This window comes from Camarhynchus parvulus, chromosome 2 (genome assembly GCF_901933205.1).
Source record: "Camarhynchus parvulus chromosome 2, STF_HiC, whole genome shotgun sequence".
In the NCBI taxonomy this organism is placed as follows: Eukaryota; Metazoa; Chordata; class Aves; order Passeriformes; family Thraupidae; genus Camarhynchus; species Camarhynchus parvulus.
Genome location: NC_044572.1, coordinates 123,565,998 through 123,593,098, shown reverse-complemented (window position 1 = coordinate 123,593,098; position 27,101 = coordinate 123,565,998). Strand labels below are relative to the sequence as shown.

Below are 27,101 nucleotides of genomic sequence, written 5' to 3'. Positions count from 1 at the left end.
CACGGGGCGGGCCCGGCGGTGGCGCGGCGGAGCGGGGCGCGCGCGGCCGGAGCAGGTGAGCGGGGTCGCTGTGCGGGCGGCGGGAGCGCCGGCACCGGGAATCAGGGGAGCGGGCTGGGAGGGACTGAGGCAGCGGGCAGCCCGTGCGGGAAAGGCCGGGGCAGTGGAACCTCGCCGCTGCCTGTCCCGCACCGGACGAGAACGGCCCCCGCCGCCTCCGCGCAGCTGTCGCAGCTCCCGCGCACCTGTGGGGAGGCGGCGGCGGGCGGTGGCACCGCGCGGTCCGGTCCCGCTCGGGCGGGACGGCGGCTACGGAACCCGCCCGTTCCCCGGGGCGGGGCCCGGCTGCGCCTCCAGGTGTTTCTTCGGCCGGTTCCCGCAGCCGTGCGGAGGCACCGGGAGGGTTCCCCGGGCCTCGCCGGTGTCACGGGCTCGGGGCCGCCCCTGGAGTTACGTAAAGCGGCGGCAGCGGCGCTCCCCGAGCGCGGCCCCTCGGCGGCGGGGCCGGGCCGGGCGCTGCCCCCGCGGTGCGGGCCGGTCTGGTTGGGTTCGGTTCGGGCTCAGAACCGCCAGAGGCGGCGCTCCCTGACGTGCGGGGTTTGCTGCGAGGTACCCGCAGTTGTTTCTAGTTACAGACTCTTCGGGGCAGGAGTTGCTCATCTGTGTGTGAGGTGTGATAAATAACCCCCCCATTTTGAGTTCATAAGCAGATTAAAAATGTTGTTAGGTAACTTGGTTGAAATCGGCAAAAAATGATTATTTTACAAAATCATGAAACCTAAGTCTGGAAGTTGTTTATATATTTCACTCGTTCTCTAGCTGACTTTCCTCAGTAGCCCTTAAACCCTAAACATCAGAGATCGGCTTGTCTGGGTTGTCCAAACAGAGACAGAGTAAATGCAACCAGATCACAAATAGTATTACATAGCTAAAAGTCTTATAAATCCAGTTACAACTGTTAAGTACGGATTGTTTTGTTTCTGATCTTTTATCCTGGAATCGTGTAGCTTACATCTTTCTCACTGAATATGCAAGCCATTAGTTTAAAATGGTTTGGAACTGCGATAGCTGCAAGCTGCAGGCCAACCCTTTTTAAGTGGTTTTATTACAGCCTATTTGCCTCTCCCGCAGAAAGGGAGGTGGCTGCTGTAAACACCAGGATAAGTTGGTGTCATGCTGCTCTTGTAGCATGTGACGGCCGGGTTCCCGGGACTGTCCTATCCTGTTTCAGATCTTGCAGTTCAGCGCTTCCAGCAAATGTTCTCTTCCTTCTCTTTTCGTTCTTAACTCACAGTTGGGAATCAAACTAAACAAAATACTTGTCCCAAACAGGAAGCAAATTTCTTGCAGAAAGTCAAGTAAATAGTTAGAACAAGAAAGTGCAGGGTCTGGGGTATCTCTTAGGTATCATGAGCAGTTTGCTCTTAAAGTTGGTGTGCTGCAATGATTCTGCTGGTTCTGTGCAGCTGGGGTGAGCACACAAATCCTCCTTGCTGCGCCGAGGTAAGTAGGGAGTGACATGGTTTGTTTAAAAGGATTTATTTTTTTAAAATGAAATTGTTCTCAGTTCCTTCTATTGCATGAATTGGCAGTAAATTATATTAGTAGATAAGGCTGGATTCCTAGGATTGTAACCCTTGTTTGAGCATTGTATTTTTTTCTAATATTTAGCAGACTTCATAAAGTGCAGGTTGATTTGATTTTGAAGCCTGTTGTAAATATTTTGCATACTAGGAAATTGTGATACTTCTACAGTTGAAGATGGTTTTACGTATGTGTTTAGGAATATATATGTGTTTGTGAGTCAGGTAATATTTTTGTATATTTCTTTCAACTTTTTTACAAAAAAATATGCAAGTTAAATGAAGCCATGTGCTATTTGCTCCCTTGACCTGACATTTCTGTTACTCAGAGAATACTTTCCTGTTACTTTTTAAAGTTAGAGGAATCTGTGTGACACAGGTAGCATCAGCCCCTTTTATTTGTCTGTGGGCGTGTTTACTGTGTCAGATTGAGTCAAGAATGGCCTTCAGAAGAAAACAGTGTCATCATCACCTTTAATACTCATCGACTCACAATTTGGGGTGGCCTTGCAGAGAACAAAAGAGACTAAACCAGAAAATGTACCCTGGGAGCAGGCTTAGTGTAGAACAGCTGCTAATAAGTGTCCAGGCAGTGGTACCGAATTAGAGCTGGTCTAGAGTGGAAGCTGCTGAAGCACGTACAGTGCAGGTGTTGGCCTCTCAACACCAAGGACTTTATCCTTAGGGTGGGCTGTGTTGAGCTCTCTTGCTTGCCAAATTGGTGCAGCTGCTCAGAAATTCATGTGCAGTGAAGAGTAATGTGTAGTAAGTAAACAAGCTCAAGATAGTGAGTTCTTGACTGGCATTTCACTTTAAAGGAAGTTCTTCTAGGAAAGACTGTTCACAAGTATTGTAACTGGTGAAAATGTCATTGTGGGGTTTTAGGTTTGGCTTGGTTCTTTTTATGAAGTGATGAACAACACAAGGTTTTTTTGCATCTTAAAATTCCATGAACTCCTAGGTTAGCTTCAACAGATAACCCCTGAGCTGTGGGTTTATTTTCCACTCCAGGTTCACAGTTGTGCAACAGAGGATAATCACTTTTTACATATAGATTTTTTGCAGTCTTGACTCACTTAAGTTCTTCCTTTTACAGGAATTTAATCATATACCTCCCAATAACATTTCTGGATGGGACATTGTTTAAAGGCATGTTCTCAGTTCCTTCTGCTGGTAGTAGTATGGAAGAGTCACTGAAGTGGCAAGTGAAAAAGTAGTTACCTTTTTTAGTGTTTCATTTAGATATTGTTCAGAGAATATTGGTAGATAAAATTTATCAGACAATGCTTCACACGTTCCATAAAGAAAATTTATTGCAGAGCTTATTGTTTGAGGCAGAAAATAGATTTTCTTACTGAGATGTGGGTGAAAAAGGGGATTTAGATCTAGTGTAGGTCCAGGAGAACATCTTGTCTCGGAACAGGTGTGACTTGCTTCTCTCACATGGAGTGAGGCTGAAGCAGGTCAGATGTCTGACACGTGGCTTCACTCCCACAGCCAAGCACAGGACTGTGCTGCAACAGAAGCTGCTGGATAATTCAAATCCCATCCCTGACCAGCTGAGTGAGTCAGCAGGGGTTTATGATACTGAGTTCAGCTCCCTCAGATGCTGCTGAGTGTCCAGCCTCATTCCATAGTGAAGCAGAGATATTCCTAAGAAATTATTCCCAGTTTGAAATTGTTCTCCTGGTCAAGTTAACTAAGTTTCCTGACAGACAGTGTGTGACAGCTCCCTGGTGTAGCTGACTAAGTTTGTTTTTCCTTTACTCAAGGAATTTGTTCAAGAGAATTTTTCAGTCTTCCTCCTGCTGGTTCATTTAAAATTTATGTCTTTATTCCTGTACTCTAGTATTAATTTAGAGCAAGACAGGGAAAGCATCACTTCTTACTCACAATTTAGGAATCTCATTTGGTTTTACTGCAGTAGGTGATTGATTGTCTGATGAGAATCAGGTTGGCGGCTTCCCATTTCACAGCTTCCTGCAGCCTCCTGGTTGATTAGTTTATTCCTGGGTAAATGGATCACGGCTCAAATCCTGTTAATTCAAAGAGGTGGCATTTAATTTGCATCTTGTAAGGGCTCTTCTTTGGGTACTTTGTTAAAATGAGGAGATGGTGCTTTTCTGGCAGTTTGATACTGCTGTCTTAATTTTACTTTGCTTTTTTCCAGAAATGTATACACATGCACACAAAAGACTCATTTCAAATGCTTTTGTTGAAGAAAAAAAATAATATTTTTTTATTTCTTTTTTTTCTGTACACTTTTTCTTTCCATTTTAATCTTCTGGAATGGAAAACTACCTGCTGTAACAACCCTACTTTTGTTGTGCATGCTTGTAAAACTTAATTGCTGCAATTCAGACTCCAGAAAATGTGCACATTTTACATTGTGACAAATGTCTGCAGCATTATATACAACAGAGTTGTTTTGAAAAAATATTTTGCATTGGAAACAGGTCCACTATACTTCAGTGAGTGTGTAATATGCAAATATGTTTTCACCTAAGTTGTTTACTGTCATGTCTTTTGATTCATGCCATGTATATTGTTGCCTGTGTGTTTGGCTCACATAGTCTGCAGTGGATGTCTTACAGAACCAATTCTGAGAAAACCTTCTGTACTGTTGAGATGAAACAGTCACTGAAACTACTTCTTCTTGTATGCCAGAAAAATTGCTGACTCTTTGGATAAAACCAAATAACACTTAATTCTTAAAGGACAAAAGAGTTTCTCTCTTTTGTAATCTTGCTTTACTTTACCTCTTTGCTGTTTTAATTTTAATAGCTGTGGAAGACAGAACTCTTGTAAAGCTGTCTGTCAAATAGTTGAGATATAACCTAAAAGCACCATTTTATATCAGCCAGATTCTTTGTGAAAATGTTTTACCATCAATACTGCTATGTACCATCTCAGATCCAATACAGATTTTTTTCCTAAAGCTCTGTTGCTTTGACTTAAAAATGACAGCAATATTTTCTGTCCTTGATTGCAGGTACTGTTCCTGAAAACAAGAGCCAAGATGGTTTACACAGCGAATGAAGCTTAAATTCCTGGACCAAAAACTGAGGGCTTGTTTTCATGAAGGATGGCAACACCATATGTTCCTGTTCCTATTCCTATTGGAAGTTCATCATCCAGCTTTACAAACAGAAACCAAAGAAGTTCTTCCTTTGGGAGCATTTCAACGAGTTCAAGCTCCTCAAAAGGACAGCTGGAGGACTCTACAGTTGATAGTTTTAAAAAGATGAGCGTGCCTGACCAGATTGGTTCCACGTCATCTGCGTGTAGCAGTCCCCTTGTTAGGACTAAATTTACAGGTCTGGATACATCCATAGAATACAGTACTCAGCCTGTAGAAGAAATAGAGCAGAATGAAGATTCCAGGACCTGGGAAGATCGACCATCCACACCTACTATTCTGGGCTATGAGGTGATGGAGGAAAGGGCAAAATTCACTGTAAGTTTTGGGCATAGTAGAGTTGATCCTGTAATGACAAGATAGCAATTCAGTGTGCTTTGCATTGTCTTTCAGGAATTAATCCTGCAGTTCAGGGATGTTACCAGTTTAGCTTCAAAGTACTTCCTGATGGGAAAATACCATTCTTGTTATACAGGTGGGAAGACTGGGACTAGAAAGCAGTCTTTCCTGTAATTGTGTATGTAGAATAGAAGGAATTAATTCTGTTTCATGTATCAATTTCTGCTGGAAAAGTCAGGAATTCCTTGCAGCTACAATTCCTTACAAAATTGAACTTGTGTAAGTTCTGTGTAATTAAACTTCTTAAGTAAAATGCAGTCTTCTATTTGGCATGAATGATAAGAAACCTTGATGTTGGCCCTCTCTAGTTATAAGTATCTTACAACATTTCTGTTAAAGTGCAAACATGTTGGTTTCACCTTCTTGCCCAGCTCAGTTTCTAGTAAGGGGAAATCTGTTCTGCAAACAGACTGGGAAGTTGCTTATGCCATATCTTGTGCCAGAACAACAGCCTAACTGGTTTGTATTGATTTTTCTCAAAGTGCACTGTAGCTGGCAGTTCATTTTTTTCTGTGCCATAAATATATCAGTGTACTTCCACATTTGTTTCTGTGCGTGTTGTTGAAAACATTTCTTTGAGTTTATACAATGGCGCTTGTGGGACTGATGGCTGTTTGTTACTGATTATTAATTATATTACTTAAGATAAAAAATATTAATTAGAAAGAGATAAGGAGAAGGAAATAGCAGACAAGGTTTTTTTTTCTTCCTGTTTTCTTATAGATTAGAGAAGTGCAGAATCTTCATGACAGTTAAAATAGTAATGAAATCAAGATCTTTTAGCCAAAAGTTAAATAATGATGTTTTTTAATTATTTGAGAATGATACCCTGTCTTTTCCTGAGATTTTCAGCTTCTAACATCTTAGTGTATGTTAGCATAAAAGAAGAGCAAAATATTTTTCACAGGTAAATTTTAAAAATTTTATTTAAATAATAACCTTCAAAACCAAAACAACAGTTGATATTGTTATATGTACGAGGATTAGTCTGCAAATACCACAGAATCATTTAGGTTGGGAAAGACCTCCAAGATTGAGTCCAGCCTTTGGTCACCCCCTTGACAACCAGATGATGGCACAAAGTGCCACATGCACTCATTTCTTGAGCACCTCCAGGGATGGTGCCTTCACCACCTCCCTGGGCAGCTCATTGCAATGTTTAACCACCTTTTCCATGAAGGAATTCTTCCTGATGTTCAACCTGAACCTCCCCTGGCACAGCTTGAGGCCATTTCCTCTTGTCCTGCCACTGGTTGTCTGGGAAAAGAGACTGACCCCCACCTCGCTACAGCCTCCTTTCAGGCAGCTGTAGGGAGCCTCCTTTTCTCCAGGATAAATGTCCCCAGCTCCCTCAGCCATTCTTCGCATGACTTAGCCTCTTGACCCTTCACCAGCTTGTTGCCCTTCTTGTCTTTCCTGAAGACATTGCCAAGACATAATCCAGTGTGCCTGTAAGGTGTTCCTTTGTATTAACAATGAGAACTTTGTCTCATTATTGTATGTGGAAGGCCAGGTCATGGTATAAGTGAAACATTCTTCCATTGTAAAATGCTTGGATGCATTTTTGCTCTTTCTGATTTCACTTCTGTTGCTGAGTTGGTTTCTGAAACCACACAATTAACTGTTTGTTTTCAGTTGCATGTTCTGCATGCAGTTTGCTCTTGTGCATTAAAGCCAACAAGTAATTAGTCCTTAGAATTTGAGTTGCTTTTGCAGTGCTAAATCTGTGAGATTTAGAAGACAGCGGAAGACAGTGGAAAGCAAATTAAATCACTTGTAAAAGAGAGGAGACTCAATTGCTGAATTCTTTTTTTACTGTTGGTTGCATCTCATAGTTTCCAAAAATAAGAATCTGATTTGGCTTAATGATGTCCAAGCTTCAGGAGTTAAATGTCAGTGCATGTTAGAGTACGTGGTTGCTGAAACTTATGGGAGAGAAAAATAGAGGCTGAAAAATATCTCCTTGTAAACATTTAGTCTTAAATGAATTTGAAGTCCTGGAATGTTCAATTCGCACTCTTTTTCTTTTCTAAAGCCAAGTAGAAATGATAATAAGATGCTGAATCAGCCAGAGAATGTTGCCACATATGGGTGTATTTTCATTGATGATTTTTATTTATAGAATAAAGCAATTCATGATTGTGTGGAATAAAATGAATTTGTTGAATTAATTTGTGATTTTTACCCCTTCTTGTATGAAGGAACTGAGAAGTTTTTTTGTATTATTCTAGTTCTTACTCGTTAATTGCAAACCTTAAAGAAAAGCCAAAAAACACCCAACCACCTTTTTTTTAACTCTGACAGGAAAACTGAACATGTTTGTTTCAGGTTTCCCATAATTTTGAGGCTATAAATCACAAGTTAATTGCACTCCCTGTTACAGTTAAGTTCACTGTAATTGGTGAACGTTTTTTTTTTTAAGTTATCTAATGTTTACTTGGAAATTATTGCTTTTTTTTTCTTGTAGACATGTTAAAATAATACTTTTGCAGAACTTTGAGTAGAATACAAGAATAGAATACTGATTAGCAAGTAAATTTGCGCGCATATTCCAAAGTTTCTTGTTCTTTGTTTTACTGTGTACTGGCAGAGTCGTCACAATTTTACATTTATTTATTAATTTCATTTATGAAAATAAAACTGCTTATACTTTTAGTATGACAGTAAAGTAATAAAATATTTGGATAAGCATTTAGACATAAAATGGAAGGCAGAAAAATTATATTTTAATGCTGGTCTTGTAAGCCAGTCCTGCAGCTTGAATTTTAAAAGCTAATAGCTTTTTCCTTTGTCACAATCCATGACTTCCAGAGATTGTGTCTTGAAAGTGAAATTGTGTTTAAAACATAGATAAGAGAAGTACTTGCTGAAAAAATTGCTTTTGATTTGCACCATAGTTATGTGTAGTTTCTGTAATTATCTGGTGCTTAATATATTATGGAATACAAAATTGCTAGAAACAGTCTCAGACCTGTACAGAAGTTGGCTAGCACTGGGGTTATCACATGTTGGGACTGCAGTAAGAAAAATACACTTATCAGCTGAGACAACCTGCTGTGACAGCATGAAGTGCTGGAGATGATTTAAGTATGTAACAGATTAGAAAATGTTTTAAATAGAATTTGGTTAAATGAGGGATCATTTATCATTATGATTCTAAAAATACCTTTTTCTTTCTTGTATTATATTTTTTACATACAGACTGGGGAAAATAACCCAGTACAATTGAAAGAGAGTACCTGTCTTTCCCTATGTTGGAGAGAGTAAGGTTATGACATGAGACACTGTTTAATGTTTTCTAGTTGAAGTTGTATTGTTAGATTCATTGTGTTCAGACATTGGAATATTAATCCTCCTAGAAAGTAATTGTAGTGTTACCATCATCATTATCATCATTGTTTGTTTCTTTTTACATTTGCTTTTAAATAGGAGCATGGTACTGCTGTGCTGTTGTCTTGCTAAATCTGATCCAAAGTATCCATTACTTCAGTTACACAGTGATGGTATCATCATTCTGGTGCAATTTTCTAGTGAAATCTTATTTGCCTGGAAAGACTAAACCTAATGTTCAAGACAAATGCAATGGAGGATGTAATTTTATTCTGCATCGTTTCTCCTTGTGAAACAAGTCAGATGAGACATTTTGAAACAATATCACACACAGCACCTGATGATTAACAGTCATCTTAAAAATAGAGGGGCCTCCAGGATCAATGAGTAAAACTGTAATTTTGCAAAGGTTAAAGTAGATCACAGAAACACACTTCCCTTACTTTTTTGATAGCTGAGCCTTTTGTTCTGCTTGGCAATACATCCTTTCTTACAGACAGAAATAGTTATGTGTATTTAGGAATTACAGGAACTCTGTCCCTAAATTCTGAAATCAATTTAAACTCTTTGTACTGATAGTTGCTATTTGCATTTCTTTTACTCTAATTAAGATTTTTTTATCCACAGGTTTTGTTTTATTTAGAAATAGAGGATCATTTCAGCCTTCCAGACAATGCAGTGTGAAGTTTTGCACATTTTTCTTATATTTCTGTCTTTCCACACAGGTATACAAAATACTGGTGAAAAGAAGTCCAGAGGAAAGCTGGGTGGTGTTCAGACGGTACACAGATTTCTCCAGGCTTAATGACAAGGTGAGAATTATAAACTGGTAAATTCTCATCTATCTTACCTCACTTCTTTCATGTCTTATATTTTTGTCACATCTTCTAATTTTTTCTGATTTTAATGCATATAAAACACATAATAACTAGAAAATTAATAACTGGAGATATATGATTCCTCACTTTTTCAAAGATACATTAAACAGCTGATGTAAAGAAGATGTAACAGCTTCATCTGAAGCTGTTAGTATGCTTCAAACTTTATATTTATTCCCAGTTTATATGATAAAGGAATTAACTCTTGATTATTTATCCCCTGCATGGAAATAGAACTAGGGGCTTGTATTCTCTTGCAGGAATGATCCAGTAGTTGTTTAGCTCATTTCTGTGTAACGAACTCTGATTTTGTTCATCATAAAACTGAAGTTTCATGAACATAAATATGTTCTTTGTATCTTGGTCAGTCTTCAGTTGTTTTCAGTGTCTTCAAAGTTAATAGTGAAATACTATATCACATCTTTAAAGATGGAGGAAACACCAGATGAAGAGGAATTCTAGGTCAACAACTTAATACTTTTAGAATACTTGAAAGGAAAAAAATGCTTCTCTGAAAAAGCACAGGTTTTTATGATTGGTAAATAGTGTTCAGCTATCAAAAGTAGAGAAACAATTCCCCTTTTCATTGCCAGTTCAACACGCTTTCTGCTAGAATGATCTTTCATGTTTCAGCATGAGCCTTATTTCTTTACCCATTGTGAGGGATTTTTTGTACAGGTTATCACTTTGGATTTGTGTGCCTGATCAGCTAAGACCTAAACTTAGCTGAAATTTTGAAAATGGACTTGAACTTAAAAATTTCTCTGTGTTCTTGGTTTGACCTATTTGAATATCTTCTAGGCTACCTTTGAAACACCAGTGGTGTCTAAAACTAAATTGCTAATGTGAATTAGTTAAGAGATTTCTTTCTGAAGAAATTCCTGTCTTAAATACAGTCTGTCTTTAATTAAGGAATGTCTTGATATTGGCAAAAGCCTGACTTCTTTTGAGACAATGATCTTAGTATTTCAACTCAGATTTTGGAATTCAAGTCATACAGCAGTCTGCATTTTGAACAGCTGTGTCAGGTGTAAGTCAAGAATTGGCTTACCTCCGTTGACTTAATGTGGTTGTCAGTGGTTTGAAAAATCAAAATCATGAAATATCTATTAGAATAAATACTTAAATTTTTACTCATAAAGCCCTTGGTCTTTGCCATCAAATGTTTGGCAAAAATATTTGGCTTTTATCATTATTTCCAGGTATTAGTATTTCTGTTTAAAGGAAAAATCTCTCTTTTTTAAAATTTGTGTCACCGTCTGAAGCTTTTTCACCTTTCAGTATGCATCTAAACCATGTACTTTTTGGTCTGTGAGACATTTTACTTATTATAATATAGAAATATCAGCTCTAGGAGCTTAAACATACCACCATTCAGGAAACACTAGGTAATTACAGTAGTAACATAATAATAGTTTGAAAACACGTGATGAAATGGCCATTCTTAAGAACAAAGAAGTTCACCATTTCTTCCCGAGACTGTGACTCATGTGACGTGTAATGTGTCACATGGTGATGTAGGAAGGAGTAGGAAAGGTGCTGGATCCAAGCAAGCAATCGTGGCCAGAATAAGTTGTCTGACCCATGGATTTTCCTGCTGTGTCTGAGGAGTGCTCAAGAAAGAATGCCCCAGGACTGTGCTGTTGAAAATTAGTCCACTGACAGCAGCTGGGTCTTACCTTCTTCATCCACAAAAGGAGTAATCTGTGGGTAGGTGTGTTCTCTCCTTAGAATTAAATTCTGTGATCCATGTGACCAGACAAGTGAAAGTACCATTAAGCAAAATCTGTGTGGTTGAACCATTTCCCAGCAATGGTGATCTGCACTCTTTTGTACAACTAACAGGAACTCATTTTGTTACGTCCTATGGGTTCTGTCCTATTCAGATATATTCTTATATATATGAAATTAATGATAGCTTGGTAGGAGATGAAGGAACTTTGGAGGACCAAATATAAACTTAAAAATATAAAGAAGGGTCTAATATCAAGATGAAATTCAGTAACAGGAAAACATACTTAAATAATTAAATTCAGAAATAAAGAGCAAGGCTTTGACAATAAACCATTCTGTAAATAGGGAACCAGAATTTATCATGGACTATTTGAATAAACAATATTCGTGATGTTTAAAAAGCGCCTCATGCTGTGAAACAATAGTTACGTAAGCAAAGGTGATCCATTAATGTGGTTCTTCCTTCAAAGTGTGTAGAGAGATTCTATTTGAAGTGCAGTATCTGTTCTAAATTTTCTGAAACTTAATCTGGTGAAAGAGCTGTCCATTAGAATTTTCCATCACTGCAACATTCATATTAATATAATCAGTGTACGCAGAATATCTCTGACAGAAGCTGGCTAGATTCAGAAAAAATGATGAAACAATTCTTGTGGCAGCTGAGATATTAGATTTTATAAAACCTATTTGCTTTTTCATGTTAGTTGTAAATCCTCTCCCTGATTTTTCTTCGTCAAGCATAATTTTGAAAAATTGTTTTTTATCGAAAAGTTAAAGTTTTTTTATTATCATGCATATTAGAAGAATAATTTGCACTCTTGGAGAGGTTCATTGTTATATAATTTTATGCTTTCATTCACCTGTATGTTTTATTTCTGAATTCAAAGAAAAAATCTGAGTATTTCTGATGTCAGCTGTACCCCATTGCTATTTAAGGAGCTGAGAAATGCAGTTTTGCATGTTACTAGGGGTTGAGCCATACTTGCATATTGAAATGTTATTATTCTGGGTGTACAAAGAACTACTCTTCACAAGAAATATCTCATGCATGTGTTGTAATTTATTCTTCTAGCCCCCCAAGAAAGACAAGTTGCAGAGCTGTAGATCTGTAATGGGGTTTTATTCTATATATGTGTATATGTAGTAGTTATTATCCCTGAGTACTGTAAAAGAAATACCGCTGAAATTATTTTTCATTTGATACTTTTTTTACAGTTTTTTTATGTGTACAGACTCAAAGGTTTTAAATAGCAGACTCAGACATTAAATAACAAAGCAAAGGTTCTCATTCCTATTTTTATGTGTTAAATTTGAGGAAAAATACAAAGCACTCTGTTGCATAAGGCAGCAAGTGACAGAATGTGTCCACAATTTAAGTTGTAATTAGGATTTTCCTTATGGTTGAGACTTGTCTTGTGCTTGAACTTTACCAGAAGTCAGAAATGTCTTATAAATCTGAGTAAAGTCAGTGCCTGTGGCAAAATTAGTATTTTTCTCAAATTTTTTCTTTTTTTTGTCTTTAATTTCAATTTCAGCTAAAAGATATGTTTCCAGGCTTTCGGTTGGCCCTTCCGCCAAAGCGCTGGTTCAAGGATAATTACAGTCCTGACTTCTTGGAAGATCGACAGCTGGGGTTGCAGGCATTCCTCCAGAACCTAGTAGCTCACAAAGATATTGCTAACTGGTAGGTGATTAACCTTTGCTTGGTCATTTGTGGCTTTATTTCTGTCTATACTCTTCTTATAAAACTCCTAGACTCCAGCAGTGTACCTTCAGGCAGAGTAGTGAGGGATTTCAGTAACATTCATGCTGTGCATTTGGTCATTATGTCAATTATTCAGTGTCCTTTTAAATTAGACCCATCTTAGCATTAAAAAAGTGGAATTGCAGTATTTTGTAGTGGGATAACTAAAAGCTGTAATATTTAAAATGTTAGAATAATCCCATGTTTATTCCTAAAACATTACTTCTCTGTGTTTAATGCAGAATTGATAATATTGTTAATTTATACTAGGTGTGTTAGGCTTTCATAATGTAGAGTACCTACACTATTAGGCAATTAGTTCTTAAAATGTGTATTAAACTAGAGGTTTTTATTGACATGGCATGAAAGGAATTTACAGATTCCTGTATATAAGTAAATGTAAGCCACAAATCAAAAAAGTCTTAATAGTTTAAGAAACATAATGTGTTTAGGCCGGCAAAGTGCAAAGATTTCTTTCAACAGTATCTTTTTTTGTACAAAGTGGGAGATTCTTCCAAAGCAGGAAAATGAATAGAATGTAATTCTGACAAATGAACTGTAAAATAATTTTGTTACGGACCAGAAGAGAATTTAAGTAAGCAACTTGCTAGAGGCAAAGCAGTTACTTTTAAAACCTTTGCCAGCATCAGAATTAAAAAAGATTTTAAGGTTGCTACACTGGAGATTCTTTGAGGAATGAGTCTGAGAACCTGTCATCATCTGAAACTTCATTCAAAACAAAGAGTAAAAAATGTTCTAAAGCAAACCTAATTCCCTCAAGGCTTTTAAAGGAACAAAATTTTAAAATTGCCAAGCTATGGTGTGGGACTGAGACCATATAGTGCTCATAGCTACTTTACTTTTCAGTAGAAGGGGTATTACTACATTTGACATGTTTTTATAAAGCATTTGACTGCTCAGTCTGGAAAATAGGGATTTGTACATCAGTCTGGCTTTGGTACTGCTTGTAGTAAAAAAAACCCAAAGTGGTAAGCAGGTAAATAAAAATGATATAGTGTCTTCTGTAGAGACAAACGAGTAGTTATGACAGGGCTCATATAAAATAGTTAAAAGACAAGGGGGAAAGAATTGATGGTAATTTAGGGGTGGTACCAGTGGAATGTTAGATTGTAGTTGTGGACACTGATGTTCAGGACATTTTGAAATTATCTGGAGAATGGAATGAACAATGAGATTACAAACTATTGTAGAAGGATCCTGAGGTACTGAGTGACTTACATCAATTTTTGTGTCTTGAAGTAGAAAGTGACAGTAAGTACACCCATACAGATTTATGAATGCAGCTGGTTTTACAACTTGGAAAATAACTATTGGTAATGATACCACTAGTTTTCTGAATCAGTTCAGTACTCAGCAATAGTCAAAAACTTTCATTGAAATCATTGGAGGAACTTAAAAGGGGAAAAAGAAGTTATTGCTCTGGGAATCTGAACTGTACTTGCACATAGTTCAATGCTGAAACACAGCATTCCATCTCAAAGGAGGTGTCTGTTAGAGGTACAGAGAAAGCAAGGAAGAGCAGATGAAGCTGCAGAAAAACTTCCCTGCAAGAAGAATTCTCTTTAGTCTGTTGTGTTAGGTGAGCAAACAGGGTTTGTGAAATCGTCAAAGGGGAGAGGGAAGGTGAGTAAGGAATGTTAATATTTTGATGATTCATAGTCATCCTGGAGTATGTCATGCTGAGTGGCAAAGCTTTGTTGTGAGATGTCAGAGACAAAGCTTAAATGGTTTAAAAAAGAAATGGGGCTCAACTTATGAGTTTCTGTGTAAGTAGCTATTAAATATGATTATATGGGTGAGGTATGCAGCTGAGAAGTTTAAAAACTTCCTAATAATTAAATTACATAATAATAGGTGTGCTAAAAAGAATCAATCTCATCCCTAAATGTAACTTTTGTTATGCTGCTGGAAACACACTAGTGAATGGAATGGACTTGCTTAAATAGATCAGAAGTCTTTATGCTTCATATTGTTGCAGCTAGTTCAGCGTTTCAGCCGGCTTATTTGTATCTTAGTGATGGATCATATGGGACAAAATAGTGTTTGTCATAGTTTAAGGCAAAAAATTCCAAACTCAAACTTTTAGACTGCATTGGTTATCAGATACAAAAAGGAATTAAAATGTTTGTGGAATCAGTTTGTATTTTGGCTAATGAAGAGGTGGTTAACTGAAATGTGGTTTCTAGAACTTTTGTCTGTGTAGGGCTCTGCATGAAGACAAAATTTTTTAATAAATTTTATAACCTGTTGATATGGTTCTAATGTTTGGATCTGTGGAAGGTCTGAATTCCTCCAGAAGTGAATAGAATGAGGGAGAATTGACCAGCTAATATATTTACCCACTTACCAGAGAATAAATTTACTATTAATGGGAATTAATACTTTTACCTCACATGAGCAGTGGTGAGCATTTCACCCTGTTTTCTCCTTTAAAACTCACCATTTACCTGTCCAGTTTTGCAGGTAAGTCAGACTGCTTGAGTCTGACCTAAACTAAAAAAGCCTTTTTTCTTTGTAGAGAAGTCTGGTTTATTTCTCTTTATACTTTATGTACTGTATTGACAGTGGGAAATTTGCCCTTCAGGGATAGGAGACCTCACTTGGTATACCTATTTTTAATAAAACTAGATTCACAAAGTATTTTAAAGATAAAATGGAGGATAATATATGCAGGTGGCTAAATTTTTGTTTGTGTTTTATAGACTTCTTCTCTTGTTTTAGGTTGTATTGAAGATTCAGTGAAAGATCCACCCACAGAGTTAAATAGTGGTCAGGAAAATTTCATACAACTCGTGAAGTGGGTGAAAGAAGTTTAACCTGCTAAACAGAATCTGGCTTTATATAGATGACAGAGCTGTCCTGTCTCCACCCTGTGTAAGAAGCTTGGAAGGGAGGAACTCACTCAGCTTGGAGTCAGGGATCCCATGTGCTGCGCTGCTCTTGCTGCCCTCCCTAGTGCTGGCACTGCTCCTCCCTGGAGAGGGATGGCAGCCTGCACACGTGTACAGCAAGCTCTGTCACAGGACAGAAAAGATCCCTGTGGTACTTTAAAGGCAGAATCTTCCATTCATGAAGTGAAAGGAAGAGGTGTAACACATGGAGAGGAGAGCAGGGTCAGAGCAGACTCTCACACCAAAGCTAGGCTGTGAATAAATGTTCATGCCATCAGGTGCCTATTTCAGGTAAAGAAACAACAAAGTAAATGTTCAGTGTATTTTAGATAAATGTTCTTTCCAGTCTTGTTAAAATTAAAAGTGATAGTATAATGAATGCTTAGTGTTTCAAGAAATTTCTGCTCATTTTGCTTGCCGCACCTGAGGCTGGTTGATTAGGATGGTAGCTGGATGAGTTTCCTTTCTTGTGTTTATGCTTTGTGAAAATGTCAAATGCAGAGAATGAGTGGAAAACAGAAAATTACTGCCTTTTGCCCTCACCTTTTCCATGGGGCCCAGGTGGGAAGAAGGGACAGGAAATTAAGTTTGGATTCCCATTTTTCATTTTTGTGCACTCATTGCAATAGGAGATGATTTAAAGATTTATAGTAGCGAAAGCAAGCACAGCATTGCTCCTAAGTTACTACTTGCTAATTAATTGTGAATACAGTGTTCTAATTTGAGATTCCTTGAAGAAGAATGAATTCAACCGAGCAGGAAAGTGTTAAAAAGGTGGCTGAAGATGTTTGGAGATGTTTAGGAGTTCTGTGAAAAGTAATCTAAATTTGGAAGGCAGAATGAGACAGATGTTTAAAATACTCTGTAGTAAACCACAGGATTACACCTACTTCTTTCTTCTGGCCTTTGCAAAACAACACACAGAGGGGGATGGCAACTGTTACACAAATCAGAATGGAATGCATTAGTTTGAAATGCGTATTCAGAGATGGCTATGTAGAAGACACATTGTCTTCTATTATTTTATAACTTACTATTTATATAACAATACACACTGTATATATATAAATTATATAATGTGTATATGTCAATGGATTGTGATCTTAGCAAAATGGAGACAGGTGAACATGTTTTAGTGCTCATAGTTAAATCCCCTGATCCTACCTGAAGGGATCTGCATATGGATTTTAACAGCATACTGTTCATCCATTGCATAATACTAATTTTATAATACTTATTTTTCTCCAGGAGAATTTTTCAAACCTCTTCAATACCAAAGTGATAAACTTGTCAATTGTCATGTAGCAACAAATTCAATGAAATTTTTTTTTAAATCATGAAAAATTGTGTTCTGAAATTGCTTATTCATCCTCCTAAGTTACATTCTAAATACTGTCCCTGGTCAACACATACAACTGAGATTAAATAGTTTGTTAACCATTTATTTGTTAATTGTTGTGAATAGTTGGGAGTATATTTGAGGATGTAAATATTGTGTCACTTAAAGAAATACCTCCATTTTGTGATCATTTTTAAGTGTTTTTGCTGGTTTTGTACTTCCAGTAACTCACTCTCTTTTATTTGATAAAGCCTTGCAGTGAGAGAATTTCTTTGTCTGGATGATCCTCCGGGTCCTTTTGACAGTCTAGAAGAGAGCAGGGTAAGTGCTAAGTAGTAGGATAGAAACAAAATGCAAAACCAGGTGTTGTTAGAATATTGTAAGATCTCTGTAATGATGCAGAATAAAACACTTCTGTTTCTGTTCTTTCACAAAAATCGCAAAAGGATGTATTTTTAGGATGGGTGTAGTCTGATAATTGGTGCACAGTTGATCATCTTTGACTGCTGTACTTCATCCCTGTCCCAAAATATATCTTCTTTTTTGCCTTTTGTGAGCAATGGATGAAGTTTGTTTTGTAAAGCAACTACTTCTATAAGGCACCTCCTGAATATAAGGAGAGATTTTTATAAGTTTATATTCAGCACATTGTTACAGTGCTTATACCTTTGACCTCAAGTCTTGCAGGGAAATGTTTCTTGCTATAAAATCACAGAATCATAGAATCATGGAATGGTTTGGGTTGGAGGGAGCCTTAAAGATCACCTACTTCCAACACCCCTATCGTGGGAAGGGATGCCCTCTCATGTAACGAATGCAGTTAAATGATTAATTCTCACTACCAAAAATAGTATTCTTGCAGAAAACTAAGTGGTGTCAAGTAGTGTTGTAAACCAGCAGCCTTTCAACATTTATATGAGCACACTGAACTAATAATACTGTGTGTTCTGTTCTCTTAGAAATAGTTTTACTGACATGCAGAGCAGTATCAAGGTTGTCTAGAGCAGATGATCTTAGTTTTCTTACTTCATAGGATAACTGTGTTTTAGAATTGTATGTACATTGTTAGTCTTGCAGAAATTATGAGTGTTAAATGGTGCTCATTCAACTAAATTTATATTTGCCAGTTTGTTTTGTTTTGCATGTTTGTAGGATTGCCTTGGTTCTTGTTACATTGCTATATGCATGGGAAAGATTTGGTATGTTTTTTGCCCCAAGTTCATACTTGATTTCCATACAATCCCTTTTCATCACTGATATTTAAGCTGATGATTTTTTTAAATTACCATAATTATATGTTCAAATAATTTAAAAAATATAAATGCCTTCTTCATTGAAATTTCAGTCGTGCATGCTGTGGTGAAATCTGTGTTATTCTTCCGCTGGAATTTAATCAAACCATTAAAACAGCTGTGCTGTTGTAGTTTTAGCTATTACCAATTTCTGTGAAGTTGTTGAGACAGTTGTTATAAAATTCTCCAAGAGATACCACACCTTATTTATGAAGTGACTGGGGTTGGAAGGGACTTCTTGAGATCATCCATTCCAGCCCTCCTAGCTCAAGTAAGGTCAGCTACTGCAGGTTGCTCAGGTCCTTGTCCAGTCAGGTTTTTAATGTTCTACAGAGGAGACTTCACAGCCTTTCTGCCCAGCCTGCTCCAGTGGCTGACCACCAGCGCAGCAAAAAGGTGCAGCCTCTCAGGTCCCATGGATATTAGTGTATTCATTTTGTTTTAGTGCTCCCTGATCTGCTCTTCCCCCACTGCAGGTGAGTTTGTCTTGACCTACCTTTTGGCTGCAGGGAAGGATTACTCAAGGCTGTTTTTTCCAATCAACACAACAATCCATGGTTTCCCATCTTTCTTTTGTTGATGATGCACTTGTAGAATTCTTTTTTTGTTTCTTTACACATGCCTTGCCAGATTCAGCTCCAGGTTGTCCTTCACTTTCATAATCCTGTCCCTGTAAGATTAGACAGCAGCCTTACCTTACTCCTGTGTCATTTCTCCATGCTTTCACCCCTAGTAGAATTGCTTTTTATATCTGAGCTCAGGAGACTCTTGCTCATCCACACAGGCCACCTGCAGCCTTTGCTTGTTAAGCTGTACTTACTGAGCCTGCAGGTGTTGATCCTCAAATATCAACTAGCTCTCCTGGACTGCTCTTTGCTCCAAGGTGTTTTCCCATGGATTCTTTCTTCCAAGCAGCTTTCTGAAGAGATTTGAAGTCAGCTCAGCCTGAAATCCATGGTTGTGGCCATGCTTTTTGTCTTGCTTCTGATTGTTAGGAGACAATCCTAAACTCCTGCATACTAAAAACATCTGTATCCATTCCCTATTGTTTGTTGCTTTTTTTTTTCTTTCCCTGAACTGCCTTATACAGGAAAAGCACCAAGGTTCATGTACTTGTTCCTGGAGTTGATTTTTAAAGATACCTCAAAACTTATTTCTGTTTTGCCTTTCTATTGCCATCCAAAGCATTGCAGAAAAAAAAATCTTCTGTTTTCCTGATAATGGAAAATATGGATATCTTCTATTTGGTTTATATTGGTCTATATTGGTCTATTCTGTTATCCCAAGGACTTGCCAAAACACATTTATCTTTTCCAGGGCAGAGATACAGGGACCTGCTCCATTAGAAGCTGATTAGGCCAAGAAATTAATCACAGAAAAGTAGGCAAAATATTCACTAAATCTTTTTTTTTTATCATATCCTTGGTAGTTGTTTCCACAGATCTTTTCTCAGCCATCTCTGTTTCATGATCTGAAGAAGGAGGCAAAGCTGTCTCCTGGTTGTCCTTTCAGAAATTCAGGAATAATTAGTCCAGCCTGGGTATTAAAACTGTTCCAGACTCCAGGTGTCCAGCTGTCTAAAGAACAAGACAGCTCATTACACACTGCTCCCTTTCTCCGCTTTGGTTCACTTTTCTGCTATTGCAGCATCCTTCAGAACTGATGTTTTCTTACTCAGTTTCAAACAGTGCCTGTGTTTGCTTGGACAGCTCCACCAGACTGCAGATAGAGATGAGTTTTTCCAAAGGCTTTATTCAGTTCTCAGAACAATGAATCAGTTTTCAACACTTGTGCAATATTTTTATCTATTTTGTGCATAGGGAAGTTTCCATGTGCATACATCTAAAGGTAGAAATAATAAACTTAATTATATTCTTAAGGAAATAATGTCCAATTTTCAGTTAGGGTATCAGCAATCTTGAATATTTTTACCAAGAACAGAAATATTTACTTAATTGGCTTGGCTGAAATGGGATGACTGCTTAACCACAGTGATAGCTAAAGCAATCACTATAAATGCTGTGTCAAGAGTGAGTTGCATGACACATGCTCTTGCCTCTAGTAGACATGAATAAAGCTATTGCTTAACTCATGACTGGTCTTCAAGTGCCTGTCAACAAAGATAAATTTGCTATGTGAGTCAATAAAATAAACTAAAATTCCATGGAAAAAACAGGGTTATTGAATTGAAACTCTTCATTTCTTTGTATTGTATAATTACAGGAAAACTTAACATTTTAAAGATCATGAGGCTGCTTCAGTTAAAGCAAAGGACAGTATATTCTTGATGTTTGTAGCCTGTTTTAAAACTTTGGGACAAACAGTATCTAAACAGCATTGTTCCTAACTGAGCTCATATAAAAAGTTTATATTCAGCAGACTCTGAGTTAGTGGTTAGTTGCAGGTAATATCAAGCCAAGAAAGCCTCCCATGTGGGGCTCTTATTTATAGAGCACATGTAAAATATTAAATCAGAATTGCACATTACTGTTGGAAGACTTGTGCTTTCCAGTAATAGATGAGGAGGCTCTGTGCCAGCTCTTCTGTCACTTCCTGCATTCAGAGGATGTTGCATTAGACACGGGCTCTTCACGCTGCGTTTTGTGGCTGCTCACCGACAGGTCCATCAGGGTGTGTGATACAGACATGCCATGCTCAGCAGAGGAGCCCAGCATATTTGTCATGGCTGAGTAGTTAGTGTTCACAGCATCCTATTAAACATTTTCAAACTATTTTTTTATTGGTCTTCTGGTTGTCATGATTTCATACTTGTCACAGGTGTTTGGTACAGAACTGTACAGCTTTGTCTTTTATCGTGGATAAGGAAAGAATATGTACTTAATCCAAATATTCTTCACATCCTGGGAATATATAGATACTTTGAAACTGACGTTCAAGTCATGTGGAAACAAAACTTACCATGAGAAAAGGAAGCAGGGAGTTCAGTTTATGTTCCATATAGGCAAAAAGGTTCCAAATCAGGAACTACTCTTCTGATGTCTCTCTTGTTGTGAGACAAACAAACAATATTGATGGTGGTCACACGACTGACACCGAAATTGGAGGCAAGCATCAGCAGTTCATTACCCTGCAGTAAAATTCATATCTTTCCTCTGTAAATTCCCACAGACAGCAACACTAACTCCTTGCTCTCTCCATGACCTGCCAACCCACTCTATTATAACACACATCCCTATTGGACACAGCTGCAACCTATTAAGGGCAAGGCTGCTTCCACTCTTTGGTAATTAGTACAGCTGCAATTCATCAGGGAGAGGCTGCCCACAGCACCATCTCCATTCTCTTATAATCCATTCTCCCACATGATATGATTAAAGTATTTGCATTGCAGTTTAGCATAATAAATTCATCATTCAAAGCAAAGCAACATTATTAAGATAAGAATTTTTTTTTATTTACGTAGCTTTTTAAGGTAATCAATCTGAAGACAAGCAGCTATAATACTGTTACAGGTTGATATTTCTAAGAGAAAAGTCAATAAAGGCAGTCCACTGAAGGTAAATTGAAGATGCACTTAAATTTTTCTTCTAGGCTTTCTGTGAAACTCTGGAGGAAACAAATTATCGCCTACAAAAAGAACTGCTTGAAAAACAAAGGGAGGTTGAATCACTGAAGAAATTATTAACAGAAAAGCAACTTCATATTGATGCTGTTGAAAGAAGAATTAGGTATGTAGAAATTTTAAGGGTTTTAGGAAGTTATCTCCATGAAAGCACTTTCTCTAGTCACAAGTACCAGCTTTAGCTGTATCTTGGAAACCATTTTCCCTACATAACCACATACAAAGCAATATTTTCAGTAAGCTCTTTCTCATATGCTGGCTAAAAGCTATTTAGTACAAATGACTGAGAAGCTTGTCCTATCTTTTCCCTCTAAAGTAACTGTGATTGTTTCCTAATCCTTTAAGTCCTGTAAAGATAGAGCAAGATTTTGTTCTGCTTTTGAAATGTTGAAAATGTGAAATGCCATGCTAGAGATGAGTGGGAAAATTGCTTTGAGTTATAAAATTCTGTCTGTACTCAAAGCTTTGACAGAGCATAGTGATTAAGCAGTTGTATATCTATAATAGTTTAATTTTGTTCTGGATTGCTTGGAATGAGATGCTGCAGGTACCATTTAAATAGCATGGGAGATTGTCCACTTAAACCTATGGGAAAACAGTCTGCTAAATTCTGTAGCAGGAGCTGAGGAATTGATGTTGTGCTATCCAATATCCCATTAGAGCTGCCGAGTCAGTATTGCAGCATTTCCTCAGCAAAAGAGTGAATTCCTATGGTCCCATTAGAACTTCATAGAATCATAGAATTATTTAGGAACCTTAAAGACCATCCAGTTTCTGCTAGACCAGGTAGTTCAAGGCCCCACCCAATTTAGCCTTGAACACTTTCAGGGATAGAGCAGTCACTTCTCTGGGCAAACTGTTCCAGTGCCTCCCACCCTCACAGTAAAGAATCTCTTCCTAACATGAGATCAGATGAAAAAACATCTCCTCTGCATGTGTGTCAGACCAGAGGCAGTGAAGAAATTTATTTTAAAAAAATTAAAATAACTTTTATTTTAATACTGAATGGGTTGCTGAGTCCAGCATATCCAGGTTGACTAACAAATCACACCTTAAAATGTTCTAGTGAGCTACCTTTGGAAAAGGCTTTAAATGCAATTATTGTGGCCAACTGAAAATTCTGATCAGAATATCATATTCAGTTTGTTGCTTACTCCTGAAGGCAAGTAATTACATTTGGAAGATTCTTCCCCTGTTTGATAAGAAAGTTATATGCTGCTGCCTTAAATAGTGAAATAGTCAGGAAAAGTTAAATAACTTGCATTTGGCTAAAACATCATGGTAGGAAATTCTGAGTGACAGAAAATAGGTGTGAATAGCAAAAAGGAACTTGGTATTTTAGTGTTTTCCCTGAAGATAGATTACATTTTTTAAATACTCAAACACACTGCTAGTTTCCCATGCATATAAAATTAGTGAAAGTCAGCCACATAGTGTGTGAAATCTTGATGAAAAATAACTTCTCTGGCTTCTGGCTGTAAAAATAAACAAGATCACAAGTTTTTCCAGTAAAGAACTTCAGCTTGTCTGATAGTAAATGAACCCAAAAGAAACATGTCTGTCTTTGGCCTTATTAAAGTAGAATTTTTATTTGATGGCCCAACAAAAATTAAGCATCTTATGCCTACGTGCTCTAAAGGCCAGGTACCTACAATGGATGTGAGGCAGAAGGGAAGGGGACAGCTGGACAAGTCCTGAGACTTGCAGGACTATTATTATTATTATTATTAATGTTATTGTTATTATTATTATTTTGCTGGATTTGGCTCAGACATAGGCTGGTAGTCATGTTACAGAATGCTTTTAAGGCTTTACGTAAAATGTATGCATTAAAATAAAATAACAACAGTAGTTAGAGCAATTTTAAAAGGGAAAGAAATATAGTGGTATAACTTTAAACACAAAATGGATCACAAGCTTTTGTTTCCAATTCAATGCTAAATTGATGTATGTTTTCCACATAGAGAAATGGTTTGGAAAAAAGGATTTCTTTGGTTAATCTATGTGACCATATTCCCATTTGTAGCTAAGCTAGCTGGACCATTATCTTGTGTTGCCATTAAGAAAAAAATTGTCTTTATCACTAATGGAAAAATGTATTGCTTTGAAACTTAGTGTGTGGTTTTATAAAGTTACAGTCAGAAACTTGAAAAACTATTGAAGAAATCTTGTTGTCATCCTCCTGTCTTCCTTTTGACTATATTTTGGTTATAATCATTTTGCTGTTTAGGCAAGACATGTGTGGCTTAGTCTGAATGTAATTTTTTACCTTAAGTCATATACACTTCTCTGGGACTTGAATTTTGTGAAGTTACTAAATTGTCATGCAACCAGAGAATGATGAAATGGCCTGGGTTGGAAGGGACCTAAAAGAGGATCTGATTCCCAACCCCCTGCCATGAACAAGGACACCTTCCACTACATCAGGTTGCTCAGAGCTCCATCCAGCCTGGCCTTGAGCACTTCAAGGGATGGGGCATCCACAACTTCTCTGGGCAACCCATTCCAGTGCCTCAGCACCATCACAATAAAGATTCTTTTCCCTAATATCCAATCTGAATCTACCCTCTTTCAGTTTGGAGCCATTCTCCCTTGGGGAAGAGTCCTGTCATTACAGGCTCTTGTAAAAAGTCTCTCTGCATCTTTCTTTTAGGTTCCCTTGAGGTACTGGAAGGCTGCAATTAAGTCACCCCAAAGCCTTCTCTTTTCCAGGCTGAACAATCCCAGTTCTCTGAGCCTTTCCTCATAGAAAAGGTTCTCCATCTCTCTAAACATCTTGGTGGCTCAGAGATGTAGAGAACTGAATTTAGTTCAGGAATAAGCAGCTGGAGCAAATAAACTGTTTAAATAGTACTAGTCAAATAAATAGGACATGCAGGAGTGAGATTGAAAGGTTACTTTCAATCTTTTTGCAGAAACTGCCAGGGCTAAAATGAAACAGTTCTTCAGTCACAAATGTTTGCTGTATGGATTGGTGGTACTCTGTTCTTATCTGTTGTAGGGATTTATCTTTAGGAAAAATGACTCGTCAAATGTCAGGAGAAGAAAGTGAGTGCAGTGGTGAGGTGGAGTCTTCTGCAGTAGAAGCAGACCAGGGTACCCTGGGTGAGGACAGCTGGTAAATACTATTATTTTACTTGTATTTTAGTTATTCTTAAAGTATGTGTTTTGAAATGTTTAGTCTTGCATTAAATCTGCACAGCTGAGAAATTTAGCATTTTGCTGCACCCCTCTGCTGCATAAAGGCCCTCAGGATAGATAATTTTAGATCTGGAATGAGTGATAAGTTAAAAAAGCTTTGTCAATGTTTTGTGGATTGTCTGCCTAAAATGGCTATAGAAAATCATACCAGTTTCCATTTATTGATCTGTCTTTGCAGCTCAGACAAAGAGAACCATGAGCCATGCTGGAGTGGCTCTTTGGCTGGAAATTCTGTCCCAGAAATTGAAGTTGCTGAAGTAGCCTATACCACGGATGAAGAATAGCTGAGCAGCAGCAGCTGTTACCTGGGAAAGGTTCATGTTAAGGGTGTATCTGTGAGTAGGATCATAGAGGAGCTGTGAAGAATTCACAGCAAAGAGCAAGAATGCACATATTGAATGTTTACATAAATCCTTACAAATTATTAATGTAAGAAATATATCCAGTGCTGCTTTGATTTCAGTTTTTATCTAGCCTTTATATATTTAATATATTGAAGTCTAATAAGGGCTAAAATCAGCTAAAGTTTAGATAGTGTATATACACAATTTGGCTGACTTTCCTAGCAGAATGACAAAAGTTTGACAGTAAATCATGGAACACATCTAACTCATATGTTATATATTGCCACTGTTGTGACACATTTGATGTGTTCATCTGTTTGGTATTTGTGTTTTCTTATAGCCATAAAATAATGCTTGCTGAAGTAAAAAAGGACTCATTTGTGTATAGGAATGGAGAATGTGTTGATTTTACATTCTAAAGTTGAAGAAAGTTTCTCTGGAAGTTTTATGCAATGCAATAGGAAAACTTCCAGTACCAAGAGCAAAGTAGTTACACGATGGGATCATAGTTGGACATTGTAAAATGGCCATTTTTGCTGAAAGAACTGATCTGAGACCCCCAAAACACTGTGTATTTTCATCCCAAGATAGCATGCTGTAATACTTTTTGTTCAGTAATGCTGCTTTGAAAATCTGGGATACCTTTGTTATATACATGTAACACGTATCAACAAAATCTGTAAATTTGCCTTTTACTCAGAACACTACCTCTTACCACCTTGCTAATGCATTCATGTTTGTTTAAAAATATTCCAGATTATATGGAGGCTATTGAAAGACTTGTAAAGAAGCCATATTTTTTCCTGCACAGTTCATAACTAGAATGAATCTAGTCGCAGTGTATTTTTGTTTCAATATATTGTACACATGGGGATGTTGGTACCTATGTTGTATAGCCTATTTTTCAAAATGTATTAAGACAGGAGATGCACTTTATAATTAAGACTCCATTGTGCCAAGTTCAGTTGGCTAATTGGTTGAGAAATGGGAGTTGCAAGGAGAGGATTATGTAGTGCCTTTTTGTATTTTACTTGTTCATTACTGCAGAATTTTGTTACAGTGCTCTGGGTCAGTTCTGTGGAATCTTTGATACAGCGTTTTTCTGTTCTTCACTTATTTACTGAAAGTGCCTTGTTTTATTATGCTTTTCCAATAGAAAGAATGCTGTTTTGTTTTAATTTTTTTTTTTGCCCTATACCACCCACATTGTTGTTTAATGTTGTCAATATGCAGTGTCTTTGTGCTGGAGTTTTCAAAGGGAGCTTTGTACTTCAGGCTATGCATACAATGACCTTTATGCAGAACTGTATAAACCTTCCTCGTGAAATAAAACTATGGACAAAACACCTGTGTTCTTTTTTGCGTTGTAGAAAAAAACAAACATTTAATCCCTTGTCAAGTAGAAGGATCAAATACTGCTAGAATGAGACATTTCTTACCTCAGAGATTTCCTGCACTTACTCAGCCTTGGTCTGAATCCTATTTTTACCAAAAATTGTCTGATTGCATGAAAATGAATGAGAATGCTGTGACACCAGAAGCCTTACTGTACTTCTGTTGGAGGTAAAAGTAAAAAAGGAACTTTTTTTTTTTAATATCCTACAGAAATCCTCATAGATGTTG

At 37.4% G+C, this 27,101-nt stretch overlaps 1 protein-coding gene across 2 annotated transcripts; it reads left to right on the top strand.

The window, feature by feature from the left end:
- Positions 1-26,822, top strand: SNX16 (sorting nexin 16). 2 transcript variants are annotated; one of them, XM_030943999.1, is made up of 8 exons: positions 1-55; positions 4,576-5,040; positions 9,177-9,263; positions 12,599-12,747; positions 17,310-17,379; positions 21,903-22,039; positions 24,935-25,051; positions 25,313-26,822. In XM_030943999.1, exons 2-8 carry the CDS (start codon positions 4,669-4,671, stop codon positions 25,416-25,418), a joined length of 1,038 nt encoding a protein of 345 aa, XP_030799859.1. In that variant the 5' UTR covers positions 1-55; positions 4,576-4,668; the 3' UTR covers positions 25,419-26,822. The 2 variants fall into 2 exon arrangements, with proteins under 2 accessions (XP_030799859.1, XP_030799860.1); XM_030944000.1 differs by lacking the exon at positions 24,935-25,051.
- The last annotated feature ends 279 nt before the right edge of the window (positions 26,823-27,101 follow it).